The 21183-nt window shown below is 39.0% G+C and overlaps 2 protein-coding genes across 14 annotated transcripts in view; one reads left to right on the top strand and one right to left on the bottom strand.

Moving 5' to 3' along the window:
• LOC113249559 (uncharacterized) overlaps positions 1-17628 on the bottom strand; it is an 83180-nt gene extending 65552 nt beyond the window's left edge. For 4 of the 9 annotated variants that reach the window (XM_057309721.1, XM_057309713.1, XM_057309714.1 and 1 more), the window contains exons 1-3: positions 17322-17579; positions 16968-17154; positions 12816-12893 (exon numbers count right to left, since the gene is read on the bottom strand). The gene's annotated coding sequence lies outside the window, so the exon portion shown is untranslated. Of the gene's footprint in view, positions 1-12815; positions 12894-16967; positions 17155-17321 lie in introns of all 9 variants that reach the window. The other 5 variants (XM_057309712.1, XM_057309715.1, XM_057309717.1 and 2 more) reach the window with 4 other exon arrangements.
• A 152-nt stretch (positions 17629-17780) lies between these two features.
• Positions 17781-21183, top strand: part of LOC113249285 (centromere-associated protein E) — a 76178-nt gene continuing 72775 nt past the window's right edge. For all 5 annotated transcript variants that reach the window (XM_057309627.1, XM_057309628.1, XM_057309626.1 and 2 more), the window contains exons 1-2: positions 17781-17898; positions 19384-19475. In XM_057309627.1, coding sequence (XP_057165610.1) covers positions 17843-17898; positions 19384-19475 — 148 coding nt within the window. In that variant the 5' untranslated portion in view covers positions 17781-17842. The remainder of the gene's footprint in view (positions 17899-19383; positions 19476-21183) is intronic.

Genomic DNA, 21183 nt, shown 5'->3' with positions numbered 1-21183 from the left:
TGATGGTTGGTATTTTAGTCTCACTCATCTAGTGCTTTTTATAAAATACAGGTTAATATTTACTTTTATTTAAAAATATAAAACGCTATGCTAAATAACAAAATTGTAGAGTGAGGGAAATATTACTGTGTTTTTTTTAAATGTTTTTTTATTATATTATGTTAGTCACCATACAGTACATCCCTTGTTTCTGATGTAAAGTTCGATGATTCCTTAGTTGTGTATAACACCCAGTGCACCATGCAATACGTGCCCTCCTTACTACCCATCACCAGTCTATCCCATTACCCACGCCCCTCCCCTCTGAAGCCCTCAGTTTGTTTCTCAGAGTCCATAGTCTCTCATGTTTCATTCCCCCTTCTGATTACCCCCCCTTTCTTTATCCCTTTCTTCGCCTACCGATCTTCCTAGTGCTTATGTTCCATAGATGAGAGAAATCATATGATAATTGCCTTTCTCTGCTTGACTTATTTCACTTAGCATTATCTCCTCCAGTGCCGTCCATGTTGCAGCAAATGTTGAGAACTCGTTCTTTCTGATAGCTGAGTAATATTCCAGTGTATATATGGACCACAACTTTTTAATCCAGTCATCTGTTGAAGGGCATCTCAGTTCCTTCCACGATTTAGCTATTGTGAACATTGCTGCTATGAACATTGGGGTGCATATGGCCCTTATCTTCACTACGTCTGTATCTTTGGGGTAAACACCCAGTAGTGCAATGGCTGGATCATAGAGTAGCTCAATTTTTAACTTTTTAAGGGACCTCCACACTGTTTTCCAGAGTGGCTGTACCAACTTGCATTCCCACCAACAATGTAGGAGGGATCCCCTTTCTCCACATCCTCTCCAGCAATTGTTTCCTGCCTTGTCAATTTTTGCCATTCTAACTGGCGTAAGGTGGTATCTTAGTGTGGTTTTGATTTGAATTTCCCTGATGGCTGGTGATTTTGAACATTTTTTCATGTGTCTGTTAGCCTTTTGTATGTCATCATTGGAAAAGTGTCTGTTCATATCTTCTGCCCATTTTTTGATTTGTTTCTTTGTTTCTTGCGTATCGAGTTTGAGAAGTTCTTTGTAGATCTTGGATACCAGTCTTTTATCTGTAGCATCATTTGCAAATATATTCTCCCATTCCGTGGGCTGCCTCTTAGTTTTTTTGACTGTTTCCTTGGCTGTGCAGAAAGCTTTTATCTTGATGAAGTCCCACAAGTTCTTTTTATCTTTTGTTTCTCTTGCCTTTGGAGATGTGTCATGAAAAAGGTTGCTTTGGCCAATGTCGTAGAGGTTGCTGCCTATGTTCTCCTCTAGGATTTCGATGGATTCCTGTCTCACATCAAGGTCTTTCATCCATTTGGAGTTTACCTTTGTGTATGGTGTGAGAGAGTGGTCAAGTTTCATTCTTTTGCATGTAGCTGTCCAATTTTCCCAGCACCATTTATTGAAGAGACTGTCTTTTTTCCACGGGATGTTTTTTCCTGCTTTATCAAAGATTAGTTGCCCAAAGAGCCGAGGGTCCATTTCTGGATTCTCTATTCTGTTCCATTGGTCTATGTGTCTGTTTTTGTGCCAGTACCATGCTATCTTTGTGATCACAGCTTTGTAGCACAGCTCGAAATCCGGCATTGTGATGCCCCCAGCTTTGTTTTTCCTTTTCAACTGTTCCTTGGTGATTCGGGGCCTTTTCTGTTTCCATACAAATTTAAGGACTGTTTGTTCCAGTTCTTTGAAAAATGTCATCGGTATTTTGATCGGGATACCATTGAGAGTGTAGATTGCTCTGGGTAGCATGTACATTTTAACTATGTTAATTCTTCCGATCCATGAGCATGGAATATCTTTCCATCTTTTTGTGTCTTCTTCAATGTCTTTCAAGAGTGATTTATAGTTTCTAGAATATAGATCCTTTACGCCTCTGGTTAAGTTAATTCCAAGGTAACGTATGGTTTTTGGTGCTATTGTCAATGGGATGGATTCCCTAATTTCTCTTTCTTCAGTCTCATTATTCGTGTATAGAAATGCAACTGATTTCTGAGCATTGATTTTGTATCCTGCCACATTACTGAATTGCTCTATAACTTCTAATAGTTTGGGAGTGGATTATTTTGGGTTTTCCCTACAGAGTATCATGTCATCTGCGAAGAGAGACATTTTGACTTCCTCTTTGCCGATTTGGATATCTTTTTTCCATTTTTGTTGTCTGATTGCTGTTGCAAGGACTTCTAGTACTATGTTGAATAATAGTGGCGAGAGTGGGCATCCTTGTCGTGTTCCTGATCTTAAAGGAAAGGCTTCCAGCTTTTCCCCATTGAGAATAATATTTGCTGTAGGCTTTTCATAGATGGATTTTATGAGATTGAGGAATGTATCCTCTATCCCTACACTCTGAAGGGTTTTAATCAGGAAAGGATGCTGTATTTTGTCAAATGCTTTTTCTGCATCTATTGAGAGAATCATATGATTTTTGAATTTTTCTTTCTGGATAAAATCTAAGACATTGATCAATTTGCGAATGTTGAACCACGCTTGCATCCCAGGGATGAATCCCACTTGGTCATGATGGATAATCCTTTTAATGTACTGTTGGATTCTATTAGCCAGGATCTTGTTAAGGATTTTGGTGTCCATATTCATTAGGGAAATCGGTCTGTAATTCTCCTTTTTGATGGGGTCTTTGCCTGGTTTGGGGATCAAGGTAATATTGGCCTCATAGAATGAGTTTGGTAACTTTCCTTCTGTTTCTATTTTTTGAAATAGCTTTAGGAGAATAGGTATTATTTCTTCTTTGAATGTTTGGTAGAATTCCCCAGGAAAACCATCCAGGCCTGACTTACACACTTTTAACTCTAATTTTTTAATCTAAATATATGGTTTTGAGGATCTTCAGTTTCCTCCCAAAACAAGAACCTCCACATGTTTCAACTATCCTTTGAACACTACTCCTCTTTCATATCCCTTATTATATACTAGGATTTTGTCTTTTCTAAAAAAAATACCCTAAAAACCAAGTTCTTATTAGTAGTTGGTTAAATTTATCAGAATGCTTTCCACTTCCTGAATTTGTCAGTTTCTTCCATTCCACTTCTCCCCACCACCCACCCCCAACCCTGCCCTGCCGCAACACATGCTTTGGTAGTTTTCTCAATGAACATCTAAGTCCTCTTAATATTTCTATGTTTGCAAATGTCAATATAATTCTACCCTCACTCTTATAATAGGTTCACTAGACATAAAATTCTAGATGACAGTTATTTCACTCCAGCATTTTGAGGATAATTAGTATATTACCTTCTGTTATATCCTTCCACTGGTGGGAAATTTGCTGTCTAATGTCAATCCTCTTAGGTAAGTTTTGGTTTTGTTTGTTTTTTTTTTTTTCCTTTCTGGAAGCTTTTAAAATTGTTCTTTTTATTCTTGATGCTTCCCAATTTCACAAATCTGTGACTAGGTGTGAAGTTACTTTTAATTATTTCACTTGCTCTTTGCAATACACTTTCAATCTCGGGAATTTTGAAAATTCCTCAGATTTTGAAAAATTCGTCTGTCATTTGAATATTGAATATTGCTTATTTCCTCTATTCACTTCTTCGGGAATTACTGTTAGATTTTAGTGCAAATGTTGGAGCCTCTCTAGCTATCCTTCATTTCTTTTAATTACTCAAAATCATTTTATCTATCCAGGCTGCATTCTGAACAAATTCCTGAGTATTATCTTGCAATTCACTAATTCTGTCTTTGATTTTGACCTGTCTAGGAGGAAGTCATCTTCCACCTACAGCTTTTGTTGGATGTGTTTCCACATTTTGGAATTTGGAGATTTTGGGTTTTTCTCTACTTGAAAGTTCTTGATGACTCTCTCTTTCCTCTGCTCACCTCTCTTTCGCCCAATATTTTGACAGTCCAGAACCAAATCTCCTATCAGCAGCTCCAAGTTCCTCCCTCCCAGTAAAACTGAGCATACTGAAAATGAATTTTCATTTCTAGGGAAGGTAGGCTCAAGACTGATCCCAACACTATATACAGAAACCTCCATAGACTCAAGCTTTGCATAAGCCACAGCCCCAGGTCTGGTACCCCCAGTCACTGGTAGTAAGCCTCCAGTCTCCCCAGCTGAACAGGGAATTCCTATTGTAACCCCTGGATTCAAACCAAACCTGGGCTTGGTTGTTTTTTTGTTTTGTTTTGTTTTTTTGCCCTTACCCCTTTACCTTCTGGGAGCCAAACACCGAGCAGATCCTTGGCTTCAACTTTTCATCCCTTTATACTGCTGTACTATTTCTGATATCCAGAAATTCTAACTTTAATTTGCTCCTCTTATATTGTATCCAGCATTAATAGCTTGGATGTAGAGAGTAGAGTGAGGTCATGAAATACTCAAAAGAGGGAATTTATAATCCCTATTCTTTCCATTTTATATTTATTAAATATTTCTTATAGAATAAGGGAACTATTTTCATTACTATATAAGACAAAATCCAACTTCATTAATTTAATTGATACTTAAAGAAATAAAACGATGTACATAATGCTTCCAAAGCAAAAACATTGTGCTTGAGAGACATTAAATCAAAAACATGTAAATCATCACTTAACTCTTGTCATCTAGTGGTTAAAAACAACTCCTAAAACACAACAGCATAGCTAAAATAAAAATGATAACCAAACGTAACAAAGATTCAGAAAGAACACTTGATGGTCTGCAGCAGGAAAGAAAGTAGGAGTGAAAGGAAATCTAATTAAAAGTACATTTGTATTTCAACATTTACCATTAAATACTCCAAATTTTAAATAGGTGAGTGAGTAGTGTGTCTGTCTATATGTCTGTATGGAGAAGAAAAACAGGTCTACAGAGAATGGAAATGTAGTTGGAATTTCAAATCTTTTGGTCTAAGGCATTACTAAATGTGAGTAAAACGAAAAATGCAAAATTAGAGCAAAATATTTTTATCTGTTTTGTTAAAATATGCATCCTAAATTTCTAGTTCCTGGTACAAAGAGATACTCAATTACTAATCGTTGATCAATCAGTAGTATGTGGTTGACACATTGTATCTTGATTTCATCAACATAATTAACAAGACTCTTGTTACTTAGAGAACAATTAAAGAAATAAGACTGAATAACAGGTACAATTAAGTAAACTAATCATTAGTTCATGATCTTTCTCAATGTTCATTTATTAGTGAATTGAAGTGATATGAACTGAAATGAAAATAACAGTTGCAGATGATCTAATTTCGGGACAGACAGGAAGAATGCCAACTATAGTCATCCATCTGGAAAAGCTGAAATGATCTATCTAGAGGCACCTTCTCTAACAGGGGGTCATTAGCTACATGAGTAGTCTTCTATTTTAACAGCTTGCTCCCGACATAATCCAGGGAAACCAGCCACAATTCTATTTTCCCTTTCCCTTTGACTTCACCTGGAGACCTCCTCTGGGTTGTCTGGCAACCCAGATGGATTTCATTGATGAGAACCCAGAGCTCAATGTCTCCAAAAGCAATGTGTTCATAGTAAGCTATACTCAGGTAGCAGGCAGAGGAGGGGAAATGTCATTCTTGTCTCTATCTTTCTCTAGCTCTCCCCATTAACCATGAAGTCATTCTAGCTAACTTTCTCCCCAGTATCAATCGTGCTAGGTCAAATTACATAATCTGATCAAAAGAACAAAGACTGGTAAGAATTACAATTTGGACAAGCTAGAAATATTTTCATTTTATTTTACTATTTATTCAATTACTAAGCAAAGGAGATCAAGCGCATTTAGAGATGCAGGCGAATTCTGCTTTCATGCTTCTCACAGAATCAAGACCAGATTTAGTGAAGGATCCATATCCATATACCCAAGGATGCCAGAACTACTAATTTTCTGGTTTCATTCTCTTTTAGACAGGAAACATCAGTCCACCACACTAGTTTTTGGAAGCAGGGTAGAGAGGACTTCATTGGAAAGTAACCTTTTCTCTTTGGGAGTGCTTGAGGAATCACTTATGTATAGTTCATTTGATATAAGTAATGATTCCCCCATGTTATTTCGTCACAACTGATTCCTACGTTGGCCACTGATCCCCTGTGTTTCACTCTTCTCTGGGGCCCCTCATTCCAGGAGGGTCTTTGGAAGAAGCCCCACTCAAGGAGGACCAATTCAGCTTCCTTTCGGTTGGTGTGCATCTAGCCCATAAGAAATAACACAAGAACTAATGGCCAGGTTTAGGGTTGATAACTTCTTTTTGTAAGTTTTCTTTTTATAAGTTGTTTTATTTTCACTAAAATAGCATGTGCACATATTTTACAAATCAAGTAGTGCCAAAAAGCTTAAAACAAAAACAGCAGTTCCCTTATGCCTTCTACCCCTTATCTACTACCCACTCCCACTCCTCAGAGACAGCCACTTTCAAATCTCTTAACTTGTAATGTGGGTACTGAGCATGTTTCCAGTTAATAGATGCACAAATTTCTACAGGATTAGGTTGTTATCACTGCCAAAGTTGGCAGTAAGATAAGGGGATTAGCTATTTTTTTAGGGGTTCCCTGGGATTTGCTTCTACTTTCAGCTAACTCTCCAATGGTTTCTCATAAGATGACAAGTTATCTCACAAAGAGATCAAATTACAAACCTATTAAGAAAAAACTGAAGGGCACCTGGGTGGTGCAGTCATTAAGCGTCTGCCTTCTGCTCAGGGCCAGGGCATGATCCTGGCATTCCAGGATCGAGCCCCACATCAGGCTCCTCCGCTGGGAGCCTGCTTCTTCCTCTCCCACTCCCCCTGCTTGTGTTCCCTCTCTCACTGGCTCTCTCTCTCTCTGTCAAATAAATAAATAAATAAATCTTAAAAAAAAAAGAAAAGAAAAAGAAAAAACTGAAAAACAAGAGTCCACTCCAGCAAAAAGCTCAATGTTTTACAGTGGCAAGTGCTACTATTAGGTTTTCAAATAAACCCATGCCATGATTATTCTGTGTATTAAGAAAATTCATGCTGTTCCCGTGTATATATTTGCAAAAGTATTTGGAAATAACTCCAAAAACTAAAGCAGTAATGCTTAAAATACTTAAGAGAAACATACATAACACTAAGGTTAAACCAGGGTGTTTTACTGGTGAGCGGATCTTACACTTCACCAAATTAAATAAATATTTTAATTTTAAAAGGTCAGCGTATCCTCTGGTACTGATATATACATTAAAGATTGTAAAACAAAAGAAGCAAAAAACCAAATACATGGAAATCATAATCAAAACAACCATTCTTACCCACCATGCAAATGTAAAAGTATATGCCCTACATGGTAATTTGTTCTGCTAATTACATATGCAATGCCTTTTATGGATCCTGGAAGGAAATGATGTGGTTCTCAATATTACTGGTATACAGATATCACAGAGATTACATTTCAGAGACAGCTCTAGGCCTGAAAAAATTATGTTATTAGGGTCCATTCTAGTTACAGTATATCAATTAAACTTTTCAAGACAGATACTTCATGTGTATTTTTAGCTACTTCTCTCAGTATGGAAATAACTTCTTGGAAACAGTCATTTTTCACAGGTATTAAAGTATTTATATTTCATTTCTTAAAATATCATCGAGATGTTGAGGGCACAATAACTATCACCAACTGATGTTTCAAAAGGATAAACATCAGGGGCGCCTGGGTGGCACAGCGGTTAAGCGTCTGCCTTCGGCTCAGGGAGTGATCCCAGCGTTACGGGATCGAGCCCCACGTCAGGCTCCTCCACTATGAGCCTGCTTCTTCCTCTCCCACTCCCCCTGCTTGTGTTCCCTCTCTCGCTGGCTGTCTCTATCTCTGTCGAATAAATAAATAAAATCTTTAAAAAAACAAAACAAAACAAAACAAAAAAAAAACAAAAGGATAAACATCAAGCTTTCAACCATTTAGCAAACTGGGATATAAGAAAATTGAGATACAGCCTTACTGTCAAAGAGCTTATAGTATAGTTGGGAAGCCATATGGAAGCTCTGAGATATAAGTACTACACATGGTGTGAGAGGAACACAGAGGATCAACAACTAGAGGCTTCTTGGAAAATGACACTTGAACTAATTCTGGAAAAGAATTGCAGTTAGTCATAAAAGGAAGGCAAAGCTGGAATACATCAGTGGTATTAGTGATACACAAGAAGGCAAGGGTCCTGGGTGGTTGGATGTGGGCTGTGAGCAAGAGCAGCAGTGAAAAGTAACTTCCAATTTTTCTCTCAGATAACTGGGTTGTTGTTGAACCAACTGAAAATTGTAACAAAAGAGACAGAGCTGACCATAAAACATAGGAGGCTAGTTTGGGAAATTTTGAGATGCCTGTCAGATGTTCATGGGATATCCAATAAAGAGTTAGATGTTCATTTCTAAGATAAGGGGGAATTTTGGATTAGAGATATATAAGAGTTAGTCTACATGGGGCGCCTGGGTGGCTCAGCCATTAAGCCTCTGCCTTCAGCTCAGGTCATGATCCCAGGGTCCTGGAATCGAGCCCCACATCAGGCTCCCTGCTCAGCACAAAGCCTGCTTCTCCCTCTCACACTCCCCTTGCTTGTGTTCCCTCTCTCGCTGTCTCTGTCAAATAAATAAATAAAATCTTTTAAAAAAAATCTACAAATGGTAGCTAAAACAGTGACGGGGGCAGAGAATATAAAGAGCAGAGGACTGAATGAAACCACTAGGAATCTTAATACCTAAGAGTAAGTCAAAGATGAGGAGCTGACCGAGGAGATCAAAGAGTGGTGGTCAGAGAGTAAAAGGAAACCAGGAAAGGGATGTGTATTAGAATCTGAGGGAGCAGAGCCAGATGTGGGGCTCCATCCCAGGACCCTAGAATCATGACCTGAGCTGAAGGCAGACACTTAACTGACAGAGCCACCCAGGAGCCCCAGAGCTACACTTTCCAATACACTCTCCATTAGTCCCATGTGGCTACTGAAGACTTGAAATGTGGCTAGTGTACCTGAGGAGCTAAATGTTTAATTTTAATTCTAATTTAAAAACTGATAATTGATTCAGTTATTCAAAAACTTTAAAGTACATTTGGGACAACTAGGATTTGTGACTATTTTTTCAATGGTAAACTATATAACTTCTAAACAAGATCAATATTTCTAATCAAAATTGGCCATCAGAATTGAGACATGCTGTTAAGTATGGAACATGTTCTGAATTTTGAGGATTTTGTTTAAAGAAAACAATGTAATGGGGAGGGGAAGGTGGCAGCAGAGTAAGGACCCTTGGCTCACCTCATCCAATGAATACAACTAGGTAACTATCAAATCATCCTAAATACTCTAGAAGTCGATCTGAAGACTGGCAGAACAAACTCCACAACTAAAGGTAGAGAGGAGGCCACATCGAAGAAGATAGGAAGTGCGGAGATGTGACTTGGGAAAGAAACATATCCAGGCTGAAGCAGTGGGGATGAAGCCGCGGTGGCGGAGATGGGTGAGAGACAGACCAGCATGTAAGGGAACAGAAGGGGAAAATGAATCCCCCGCAGCAATTGGCGTGGAAGACAAGAGGGCCCAAAGTTCATGAGTTCTTGCAACCAGCCAGGCTTAAAGCCAGGAATTTTAAAGGTCAGTATGCTGGGTCTGGGAGAACTTAGAGGACACTGGGGCTGCGCCTGGAGAGAAGGCAGGGCAAACAGCTCACAGACACACACATAGCTTGGAAACAGAGATCTGAAGAGCATCTGGGGCACATAGTGGGGAGGTTATTCACTTGGAGTGCGCCCCTGAGAGACAGCATTCATGGAGAGACCCCTCCAGGAACAAGAAACTGGCTGGCAACATTTCCCTCCCCCACCCCTTGGCATAAGCACAGGGCCACCTGTGGGAACAAGCACAGTGCCAACACTCCCTACCTAACTTGCTCACACCAAGCCCAAACCCCCTATGCTCCAGTGGAAATGCCTTTCCCAGTCAAGCTTGCCTCAGTCCCAGTGCAGCAGGCCCTCCCCCAGAAGACTGGCCCAAACCCCTGCCTTGGCATCTCCCCAACCTGAAGTTTTGCAAAGCCTCAGTTCACATGGTGGTAGCAGCCACAGGTCTCATTTCACAAGCAGACCAGAGCACCCCTAGGTAAAACATGCCACATTCAGGCCAGGGATCAACACTGACACACAACGAGAGGTTCTGCAGACAAATGGCCTGAAGGATAAAGCAGCCAGAACACAACAGCAGAGCACAGGCAGCAAGTGAGCAAAATATTTGAACAGATAAAAAAATCCAAAAAAATGAGCAAAGGAGAAAGGACTTTTTCATCCAAATGGACAATTTAAAAAATAAGATGTATTTTTTATTATTAAATAATATATTTTTAAATATTAAATAATATATTTTAAAATATTATGAAATAATAATGAAAAGATGCTCAATTTTATTTGCAGTCAGGGAACTGCAGATTAAATTAATAATAAATTAATAATAATAAAATATCTTCTTCCCTATAAAATTTTTAAAATAGAAATATTGGTAATATCAAGTAATGGTGAAGGATGGAGAAGCAGACACTCACATACTCTTGGTTGTAGTATGACTGGTACAAATTATTTAGAAAGTAATTTAGTAGTACTTGTTATAATTCAAAACAAGCATATCATTTGGGTCAACATTTTAACTGCCAGCAATCTATCTACACTATGAAAATAGAGGCAAGAATGTGTGGAAGTGTACACAGATGGGTTTTTGTATTATAAGCTATATAAAACGGTGGCAACAATCTAAAAGTCCAGATAAAGGAATGGCTGAATTAACCATAATTGAATACATACAATTGAATATTAGGCAGCCAGTTTAAAAAAAAAGGCAGATCTACATATTGATTTGTTAGCATAAAAAGCAAATTGCATATCAGTAAGTACAGAATGATTCCATTATGAAGATAAAAACTTGGCTACTTCCCAAACATGTTTTCTACATATACTAAAGAAAAGGTCAGAAACAACATTCGTCACCTTAAGGAAGATGAAATTTGAAGGGTGGTAAGGATTATTCACTCAACAACTTTAGATAATTTCTTTTAGAGTGACTCTTCTTTTTGTTACTTTATAGCCTTTCTTCTGAAATAGAGAATAATTCCTGAAGCAACGTCCTGGAGGAGACTGAAGAGGAGACTGAAGAGGACAGACTCAGGGTGTAAACAGAAGAATGCACCTCAGACCCTCAGAGGTAACAAACGCCTCATTCTCCGGAAGTGTGTGATAATAGAACTGGTGGGATATGGGTCAATTGGAGCACAGTCTGTAAGGGTAGGAGAGGTGGGAGGTGAGACATCCTGCCTGGTGGCCTGGTTTCTCAGGAAGGATGAGGATGGGACTCAGGCATGAGGAGAGTGAGGGAGGTCTGGAACCATCACTGAGGGAAAGAGGAGGAATGCTCACCAAGGACAAGAGAGGAAAACTGCGCCCACAAAGTTTTCATTATCTAGGCCTGGAAGTAGCAGATTTAAGCGCGAGGCTTGCTTTCTGGCCAGAAAGCAGGGAGTGGATTTTGGTGGACTACCATAGCCGTCTCTGCAGCGCTGTGACTACCTGGAATATCCCCTGCAAGCTGCATGGCTTTGCCCGCCCCTCACTCATTCTTATTCTATTTGACACACATCCAAACTCCATTTTAACAAGTGCCTCTTCTTATGAAGACATCACAGACTTACTGAAGCTGACAGGAATCCTAGAAATTCTCTCAGCCAATCTCCTCATTTTGTGGACGAGGAAATGGTAAATCACATAGATAAATGATTCTCCGGTATTACGGCATAACTTACAAATGGTGGAGTTGGACTGACCTAGGTAAGTGCTGCTTCCATGATCCCATACAAATCCTCTGTAACCATGATTAAAAGGAAAAGGATACTATGTGATCATTACAAATAGTTATAGCAGGGATGCCTGGGTGGCTCAGTCAGTTAAGCATCCGCCTTCGGCTCAGGTCATGATCGCAGGGTCCTGGGATCGAGTCCCACCTTGGGCTCCCTGCTCAGATGGGAGCCAGCTTCTCCCTCTGCCTGCCGCTCCCCCTGCTTGTGTACACGCTCACTCCCTCCCTCTCTCTCTGACAAATAAATTAAAAAATTTTTTTTAAATTAAAAAATAAAGAAATAAAACAAATAGTTATAGCAAAATTAAAGGTAAGACTTGTGCTTTGAAAATTAAACATTGTATCTACTAAAGAAAAAGTATGATGGTAATGGTATGATATAAATATATATTGTAATCAATTTTATATGAAATGCATAAAATAAGTGCAGACAGGAGAATAATTTGAATTGATGCATATTTCTAATACCAGGAGCTCCTCTGCATCCTAAAATGTGTGCCACATTCAAGAACTGCAAAACACTCTTCAAGGTTATGCCGTGGTTTTGGAAGGTGTACAGTGCCCTCTGCAGCTTCAGCAGAAATAAACACAGTTTGGAGGGAAAAACAGTAATTTAAACATCAACATGGGAGTATGTGCAATTAACATGCCTCAAAAATTCACTTTACCTTCTAAAACTGAATGAAAATATTTATGTAAAGGTCACATTTTAAGCAAAATGCACCACAGCATGTACAGCAGGTATTTTTGTAAAAAGATACACAATATAGGGAAAGAAATATATGTGCACAACCATAGATTAATTTGAGGATAACACTCTAGGAAATGGCAAAATTGCCTTTGGGATGACAATGGCACCCTGGGGATCAGATGTGTCAAGAAGGTTTATTTTTCACTGTGATTCTTCATGTACTACTTAAATGTTTTCATCACACGCATGTATTAATCTTTCAGGTAAGAAAAAAAATTAATCAATAAATGTTTTAAGTACCTTTTAGAGAAAGGATATGCATCCAAATCTTAAGCCACTCTCTCCAGAAATTCTGTAACTGCAGACAAGCTGTTCAATCTGTTAAAAACAAACAAACAAAAAACAGGCCCAAAATAAAGTCATTTATGCCAAGCCTCATATCACCAAACTGAGACTTAATTATTGTTGCAGCTCTCCCAGATATGGAATCTGAAACCAATCAATCAGGAATCACCTTATCTGTACTAGTTAGGTAATCTTCCCGGTAAACCCCTAACATTCCTTAAAGGAAAGTAACTTTTCAACAACTAATCTGCTTTTCTTGCCTAGTATGACTTCCTTATTCCAGTTCCCTTTTGCCTATTAAAGTGTCATTTTGTACAGCTCCTCAGGGCTCCTTTCTACCTGTTAGATTGGATGCTGCCCAATTTGAATCAATTTTTGCTCAAATAAACCCTTAAAATTTTTAACATGCCTGTTTATCTTTTTACAAATCTCTTTGCCTGCCCTGACCACTCAAATGAAACAGCTTCCTTCACTGTGTTTTATCTTAGTAGATACAGCCTAGCATCTTCACAATTTAAAGTAGTCTGTACTAGTTAACCAAAACCAATCCTGGATGAGCAGACTATTTTACATATAGTTTATATCTACTAACTAATTTCTTAAAGTGGAAATAATTAATATTTATTAATTAAGATATTGATGATTATGAAACAGTATACAATGAAAGGTCTATTTTCTAACACACTCCTCCCCTCCAAAGATTAGTTGTCATCTGTGCAGCTTTCCAGAAATTATGCTAATAAGTACTTATGAAGTGACTGAATAAGCAGTTTTGTAATTGAATATTTACTAGACTCCAAGTCTCCTTCTAGGTGCAGGGAGTAAAGTATAAACAAAAAAGGGTTGCTAACTTAGTTGCTCCCACTAGAGCTGAGACCCTAGTGGAAGGAGACAAATAATATGTACATAAATTGATACATACATATCATTTCTGAAAGTTCTGTCATCTTTTAAAAGAAGAGTAAAGAAAGAGAAGTCACAGACAAGAGAGTTGTTATTTTATAGAGAGCTTGAGAAGGTAACATCTGAGCAGATACCAGATTTAAACGGAGGAAGAAAAACATAGATATCTGGTAAGGGCCTACCAGGCAGAGAACAGCCAGCGCACGGACCTTCAGAGGGCGCCCGTCCAGTATTTAAGAAACTGTCAAGAGACCATTGTGACTATAGTGGAGACAGCAAAACAAGAGAGTGGTAGAAGGTAAGTCCAGAGAGATAACAAGGGACAATATCATGTCAGGGAAACAGCTGAGACTACGGGTCTTATTCTGAGAAAAATCAGGGTTGGGGTGGCACTGGGGGTCTTAAGGGAGAATTAATATGACCTAACTTAAACTTGTAAAGGCTCACTCAAATTGTTGTGTTCCAAATAGACTGGTAGTGGGGATGGGCAAAGGCAGAAACATGGAGATAAGTTTGGTGAGAAATAAGGGTATTTTGGACCACATAGGTAGCAGAAGTTGTGATAAATGGTCATATTCTAGAATATTCTCAAGGTAGCACCAACAGAATTTTCAGGTACAACGAACTGATTTTTTTTTTTTAAATCAGTTAAAATATACTTTTCTTAACTCTGTCTTATCTCACTAGGTATAGCCGAGTATCATCACAGGGTAGCCACACAAAAGAAGAAGAAGAAGAAGAAGAAGAAGAAGAAGAAGAAGAAGAAGAAGAAGAATCATCATCTATACTAGCTCACAGCTGGTTAAACAAACAAATCTTGAATGATCAGACTCATTTTTATTTACTTTTTTTTTTCTATTAACTTTGAGAAACTTTTTTCTATTGACTTTGAGAGAAATGAAGTAGTTTGTGGTCTGGGTAACTACAAGGGTGGATGTGCCATCAACTGAGATGTGGGAAACTGCAGATCCAGTAGGTTTTGAGGGGAGAATCACGAATTTGGTATTAGACATTTTAAGTTTGCAATATCTAGTAGATATCCAAGATGGAAGAAATTAAGGCATATGCTTGCTAAAGACAAGTCTATTAGAGAAGGGAAATGATGACATCAGACAGAGAGACATTAAGCAGGAAGGAGCAGGATCCAATGCAAACATGGAGAAAATTTTCAGAGTGGAAGACAGACAGTTGTTCACCTAGTTACAATTAGGAAGATGAGGTAAATGGGCACAGACAAGTAGGTGGGTAACCAGGTTGGCAGGAATCAGTGTGAAGTTTCTTCTAGCTGCTTCTATTTTCATAATGAAATAGAAAAGAAAATCTTCTTTCAATAAATTAGTGAATCCCTTTCTACTCCCTTGCTTGAAACCTTCCATCAACTTTCCCTCACCATTGGAATAACAGTCAAACATTTGTCACAGTCCCCAAGGCCCCACAGGACCTGGCCCTCACCTACCTCTCTCCATTGCCCAAAATGTTTCAGCCGCAGGGGCCTTATTTCCATGCCTCAGACATGCAGAAGACAAACTCATACAAGCCTTGGGTTCTCTGACTTGGACACTCTGTCTGGGACAGGTAAAAGAGATACCCTACCCTCCCAACTATGGCTAATCCTTATCACATAGGTCTCACCTCAGAAGTCCCCTCCCCAGGCCTTTCTCAGCATCCCATCTAAAGTGGTGCCTCCTCTTAACAAAAGTTATTTTACTTACATGTTATTGTCTGCTTCTTCCCACAAATGTGTTTCATGAGAAACTAGCACCCCCAATTCACCCCCACCTTCTCATTCTCTCTCCCCTGATCTGCTGTTAACTTTTCTTCTCAAGACTCATTACCCTGTATATATAGGGCATTATCCATCTTCCCTAAGAGAATAATAGCTACATTTGGTACACGGTGGGTGTTCAATGAGTATTTCCTGATGAATGTATTTGGAAAATTAAATGAAAAAATGCATGTAGAGCACACAACAGAGCACCTGGCACATAGTAAATCTCAATAAATGTTAGCTAATCCGATGATGACAACAAAGACTAGCATGGCAACAATCACAAGCACAACTATTCAAGGCAAATCCTCTGTACTCTTGAACCAATCCCCTTCATGTTGTCAGAGATCTTCTCTCATTAATTGCATGTCCCTTCTTCCTCTTTACAGGCTCCTTCCCTTCAGCTAAATATGTGCACCATATTTTAAAAATCACCACCATTTTTTAAAAAATCAGTTAAAATATACTTTTCTTAACTCTGTCTTATCTTACTAGGTATAGGCAAGTATCATCACAGGGCAGCCACAAAAAAAAAAAAAAAAGAACAGTCTAGACTAGCTCACAGCTGGTTAAACAAACAAATCTTGAATGATCAGACTCATTTTTATTTACTGTTTTTTTCTATTAACTAGTTTCTTCAAGTTGAACAAAACTACTTAATATTTGCATGGTTAAAATATTAATAACTATAAAATATATTATACAATGGAAGGTAGATCTATTAATCCAATTCAGTCATCCCTTTCCAAGGAAATCAGGTATATTCTGTATGTCTTTCCAGAAATTATGTATGCATATCCAGACATATAAATATCCTTTGAAATATCAAGTAGGATCATACTGTGCACACAGTTCCACACATTCGTTTTCTTTCAGTTAATGAAACACCCCGAATGGCTTTCTGAAGTTCACATTAAGAACTGTACCATTCTTTGTACTGGCTACATAGCATTTCATTGTATTGATCAAATGCCATCTATTTAACTAGTATCATATCTATTATTTATCAGCATTTAATATGTTTTCAGCCATTTGCTATTGTAAACAATGCTGCAACCCATATACATATATCCTTGCACAGTCCTTCAAATACATGTATAAATAAATTCTTAAAAGCAGAATTACCTGCATAAAAGGCACAAGTGCCTTCAGTTTTTTTTATTGATATTGCTAAATTATCTTCCAAAATAGTTTTATTAAATCACCAGACTTTTCTATTCTTCTAAATGATATAAAATTGTTAGTAACTGCAGGTCATATTTTTGGTGAGGGAAAGGGAATCATTCCTGAAGCTCCTTAAACCAACTAAGAAAGGGAATGAAATCCCTCCTAAAGAAAATGTTAACGCTTTACCATGATACATATTTAAAAACAAAACAAAACAGCACTATTTCTAGGAAAGAATTATTTTCCCACTTTTGCTAATAAAAGTTCACCTCATTGGGCGCCTGGGTAGCGCAGTCGTTAAGGCGTCTGCCTTTGGCTCAGGGCGTGATCCTGGTGATCCGGGATCGAGTCCCACGTCAGGCTCCTCCGCTGTGAGCCTGCTTCTTCCTCTTCCACTCCCCCTGCTGTGTTCCCTCTCTCGCTGGCTGTCTCTCTGTCACATAAATAAATAAAATCCTTAAAAAAAAAAAAAAAAAAAGTTCACCTCATTACTCAGAGTTTTTCCCGACTTCAATAACTCTTTTTCTAAAACAACCTCCTAGGAGCTCACAGCCAATGGAAACAGGAGTTGAAAGAAAAAGAACATAAAACTCAGTTTCTAAGGAGCACAACAAGATTCTTACGTTTCCGAGCAGTGCAGTGACTTTCAGTTCTTGTCGTTAGAGGTGTTTTTAATTAAAAAAAAAAAAGTTAGTGGATTCTTTAAAGGTCTTAACTCTTGCTGGTGAAAAAAAATTTCTCTGCCTTATTTTTCCTACAGATTGCACACTCTTTTAGGGTGAGGTGGCGGCCGGAGGCTGTAAACGCCCGCCTGCAGTTCAGCGGCTGTTAGCGGCTAACAGCTGTTTCGGCTCCAGCCAGAACTGCCGCGCTCCGCCCGCTTCCCGTCACCGCTCTCTCCGCCTCTCTGCCCGGCGGTCCTCCACACCCTTTAACCCCCCCCCCACCCTTCATCCGTGGACGCGCCGCCGGCCTCGCGCCCCCCGCGCTGGGCGCAGTGGAACAATCCGTGACGTCACGAGGCCGCGGCTCAATCAGACGCGGCGTTTGGGAAATTTTAAACTTAAAGGCGGGGCGGTCCGTGCTCTCTGAAGCGGAGGAGGTAGGGCGTCTGCGCCGGTTCTCTGAGGTCTAGCCCGGCAGGATGGCGGAGGAAGGGGCTGTCGCGGTCTGCGTGAGGGTCCGACCGCTCAACAACAGGTAGGTAGACCAGACCGAGACCAGGACCCCGCTGGGGCCTCCGGTGCGGGCCTGAGCCGAAGAGCCCTCGCCGCTCCTTCCGGTTCCTCTGCGTGGTATCTCGGTCCCTTACCGGCTTTGAGTCCCTATCTGTAAGTGACAGAGTAGGGTCGGAGGATCTAGAAGACACTTTTCAGCTGCAGGAGTCTCCTAAACGTATAACTCACTCTGGCCAACGTTAAAGACCTTGACGCCGGTGCTGCGCTGCCTTTCTCCATCTGATCCTCCCCACCCCATCCCACCCCGCTCCTTAAAGGAAGTCCTATTGGGTATTTCTTACGGGCATTCATCACAGTCGGTCATTTTAGACTTAACTGTCTCTCCCTCTTCACTGTATAGTCCTTGAGAGCAAGGACTAGTCTGTCTTACTGCATTGTATTTCTAGGCAATCAAGACTTCAATGACTGAATTCAACATTCAGAACGTTGAATGGTTGATATTTATCAATCCTGATTTTTTTTTTTTTTAGTACAGTATACACTACTAAACAGACACTACACCATCGTTGCCCCTGTGGATCCACATTCTAGGAGGGCAGACAGGAAATAAAGTAAAAACTATAGAATATTAAGTTGACATAATGTTAGGAGAGTAATAAATGCTATAGAGAAAAGGTGGAAGGGGAAGAAATGAAAGTCTTTGTTTCTCTAGTTTCTGGCCCTCACTCCAGAATACTAATGTATTTTGTGTTTGAGAAATATTTATTAAATATTACCAGGTGTTTAATAAATGACAATATCAAAATGAGGAATTTCCTTTTTTAGAGGGCTCATTATGTAATGCATTAGAACACAGTTACATAAAGAAACCATTACAATACATGGTAACAAGTGTTATGATAGGTGGAGAGTGTTTGCTAGAGGAGTCTTTAACCCCTCTAAGATGACACCAGGGACAGGGCTGGTATCAGGAAACTCCTGACAGTTTTCATGAATGGAAGAATAGTTAAATTACTTAATGGAAAGGTAAGTCTGGGTTTTGCAGACACAGAGGAGCTGCATTTCTTGTTTTGAAAGGGACCTTCAGGTAGCTGTATGGAGTTAGGTATATATCAGAATTTAGAGAAAGATAACGTTGAAAAGAAGAATAAACATAATCCAGGTCTAGTGTGCCATATTAAGAACCATTTCAGATGTTTTTTAAAGTTTCGAGCAAGAGGGACGTAATCAGAGTTGCATTTTGAATGTATCTTTTCAGCAACCAGTACTGGGTAGGAGGGTGGAAATGAAGAACTTCACAGGGAAAATCCCATGAGAAGGCAGGAGGTCACTGACCCCCACTTTAAGTGTTGACCCCTTAAAGGCAAATTTTCCATATTCCTCTTATATATAGTATAAGTTAATACCGTCTTTTAAAATATTCTTCAGAAGATGGAATCTTTTATCTCTCATGTAACATGACTTCTATGACCAGTTATACTAAAATGCAGTGTTTTTATTCTTTCAGAGAGGAAGCTCTTGGAGGAGATACCCAAGTTTACTGGAAAACTGACAATAATGCCATTTATCAAGTTGATGGCATTAAATCCTTCCATTTTGGTAGGTTTATAACAGCATCAAAAGTTAATCTGTTATTCTTGTCCTATTAGGAGTATAAAAGGCTTATCGATAATACTGAATTTGTCATTAAAGATTAGACTAAGCCTTCTATAAACTGCTTCAGTGGAAACTTTAAAAAATTGTCCATCCATCATGTATGATAAGTAAGATAATAAATTGAAGTTTAAAATAAAGTTAAAAGGGCGCATGGGTGTCTCAGTCAGTTAACTGTCTGCCTTCAGCTCAGGTCATGATCCCGGAATTCCAGGATCAAACCCCACATTGGGATCCCTGCTCAGCAGGGAGTTGGCTTCTCCCTCTCTCAAATAAATAATAAAATATTTTTTAAAAAAATAAATAATAAATAAAATGAAGTTATTGTCATAGTGCCTTATGGTAAATTAACACTTCTTCCTCTTATTCATTAGTTTATTTGTGCCCTAAAACCCCATAAGCCTAAAATATGTTGCTTAATGTCAAGTCATTTTTAAGATCTTTCAGTTTAGTATATATTTTCCACAATTATTATTATTATTTTTTTATTTTTATTTTTTTTATTATATTAGGTTAGTCACCATACAGTACATCCCTGGTTTCTGATGTAAAGTTCGATGATTCATTAGTTGTGTATAACATCCAGTGCACCATGCAATACGTGCCCTCCTTACTACCCATCACCAGTCTATCCCATTCCCCCACCCCCCTCCCCTCTGAAGCTCTCAGTTTGTTTCTCAGAGTCTATAATCTCTCATGCTTCATTCCCCCTTCTGATTACCCCCCCTTTCTTTATCCCTTTCTTCCCCTACCGATCTTCCTAGTTCTTATGTTCCATAGATGAGAGAAATCATATGATAATTGTCTTTCTGTGCTAGACTTATTTCACTTAGCATTATCTCCTCCAGTGCCGTCCATGTTGCAGCAAATGTTGAGAACTCGTTCTTTCTGATAGCTGGGTAATATTCCATTGTATATATGGACCACAACTTCTTAATCCAGTCATCAGTTGAAGGGCATCTCGGCTCTTTCCACGATTTAGCTATTGTGGACAATGCTGCTATGAACATTGGGGTGCATATGGCCCTTCTCTTTACTACGTCTGTATCTTTGGGGTAAATACCCAGTAGTGCAATGGCTGGGTATAGGGTAGCTCAATTTTTAACTTTTTAAGGGACCTCCACACTGTTTTCCAAAGTGTCTGTACCAACTTGCATTCCCACCAACAATGTAGGAGGGATCCCGTTTCTCCACATCCTCTCCAACAATTGTTGTTTCTTGCCTTGTCAATTTTTGCCATTCTAACTGGCGTAAGGTGGTATCTTAGTGTGGTTTTGATTTGAATTTCCCTGGTGGCTGGTGATTTTGAACATTTTTTCATGTGTCTGTTAGCCTTTTGTATGTCATCATTGGAAAAGTGTCTGTTCATATCTTCTGCCCATTTTTTTGATTTGTTTCTTTGTTTCGCACATATTAAGTTTGAGAAGTTCTTTGTAGATCTTGGATACCAGTCTTTTATCTGTAGCATCATTTGCAAATATATTCTCCCATTCCGTGGGCTGCCTCTTAGTTTTTTTGACTGTTTCCTTGGCTGTGCAGAAGGCTTTTATCTTGATGAAGTCCCACAAGTTCTTTTTATCTTTTGTTTCTCTTGCCTTTGGAGATGTGTCATGAAAAAAGTTGCTTTGGCCGATGTCGTAGAGGTTGCTGCCTA

This window comes from Ursus arctos, unplaced genomic scaffold (genome assembly GCF_023065955.2).
Source record: "Ursus arctos isolate Adak ecotype North America unplaced genomic scaffold, UrsArc2.0 scaffold_9, whole genome shotgun sequence".
Classification (NCBI taxonomy): domain Eukaryota; kingdom Metazoa; phylum Chordata; class Mammalia; order Carnivora; family Ursidae; genus Ursus; species Ursus arctos.
Note: the sequence above shows the minus strand (reverse complement) of the source record. Positions and strands in the feature narration are given on the sequence as shown.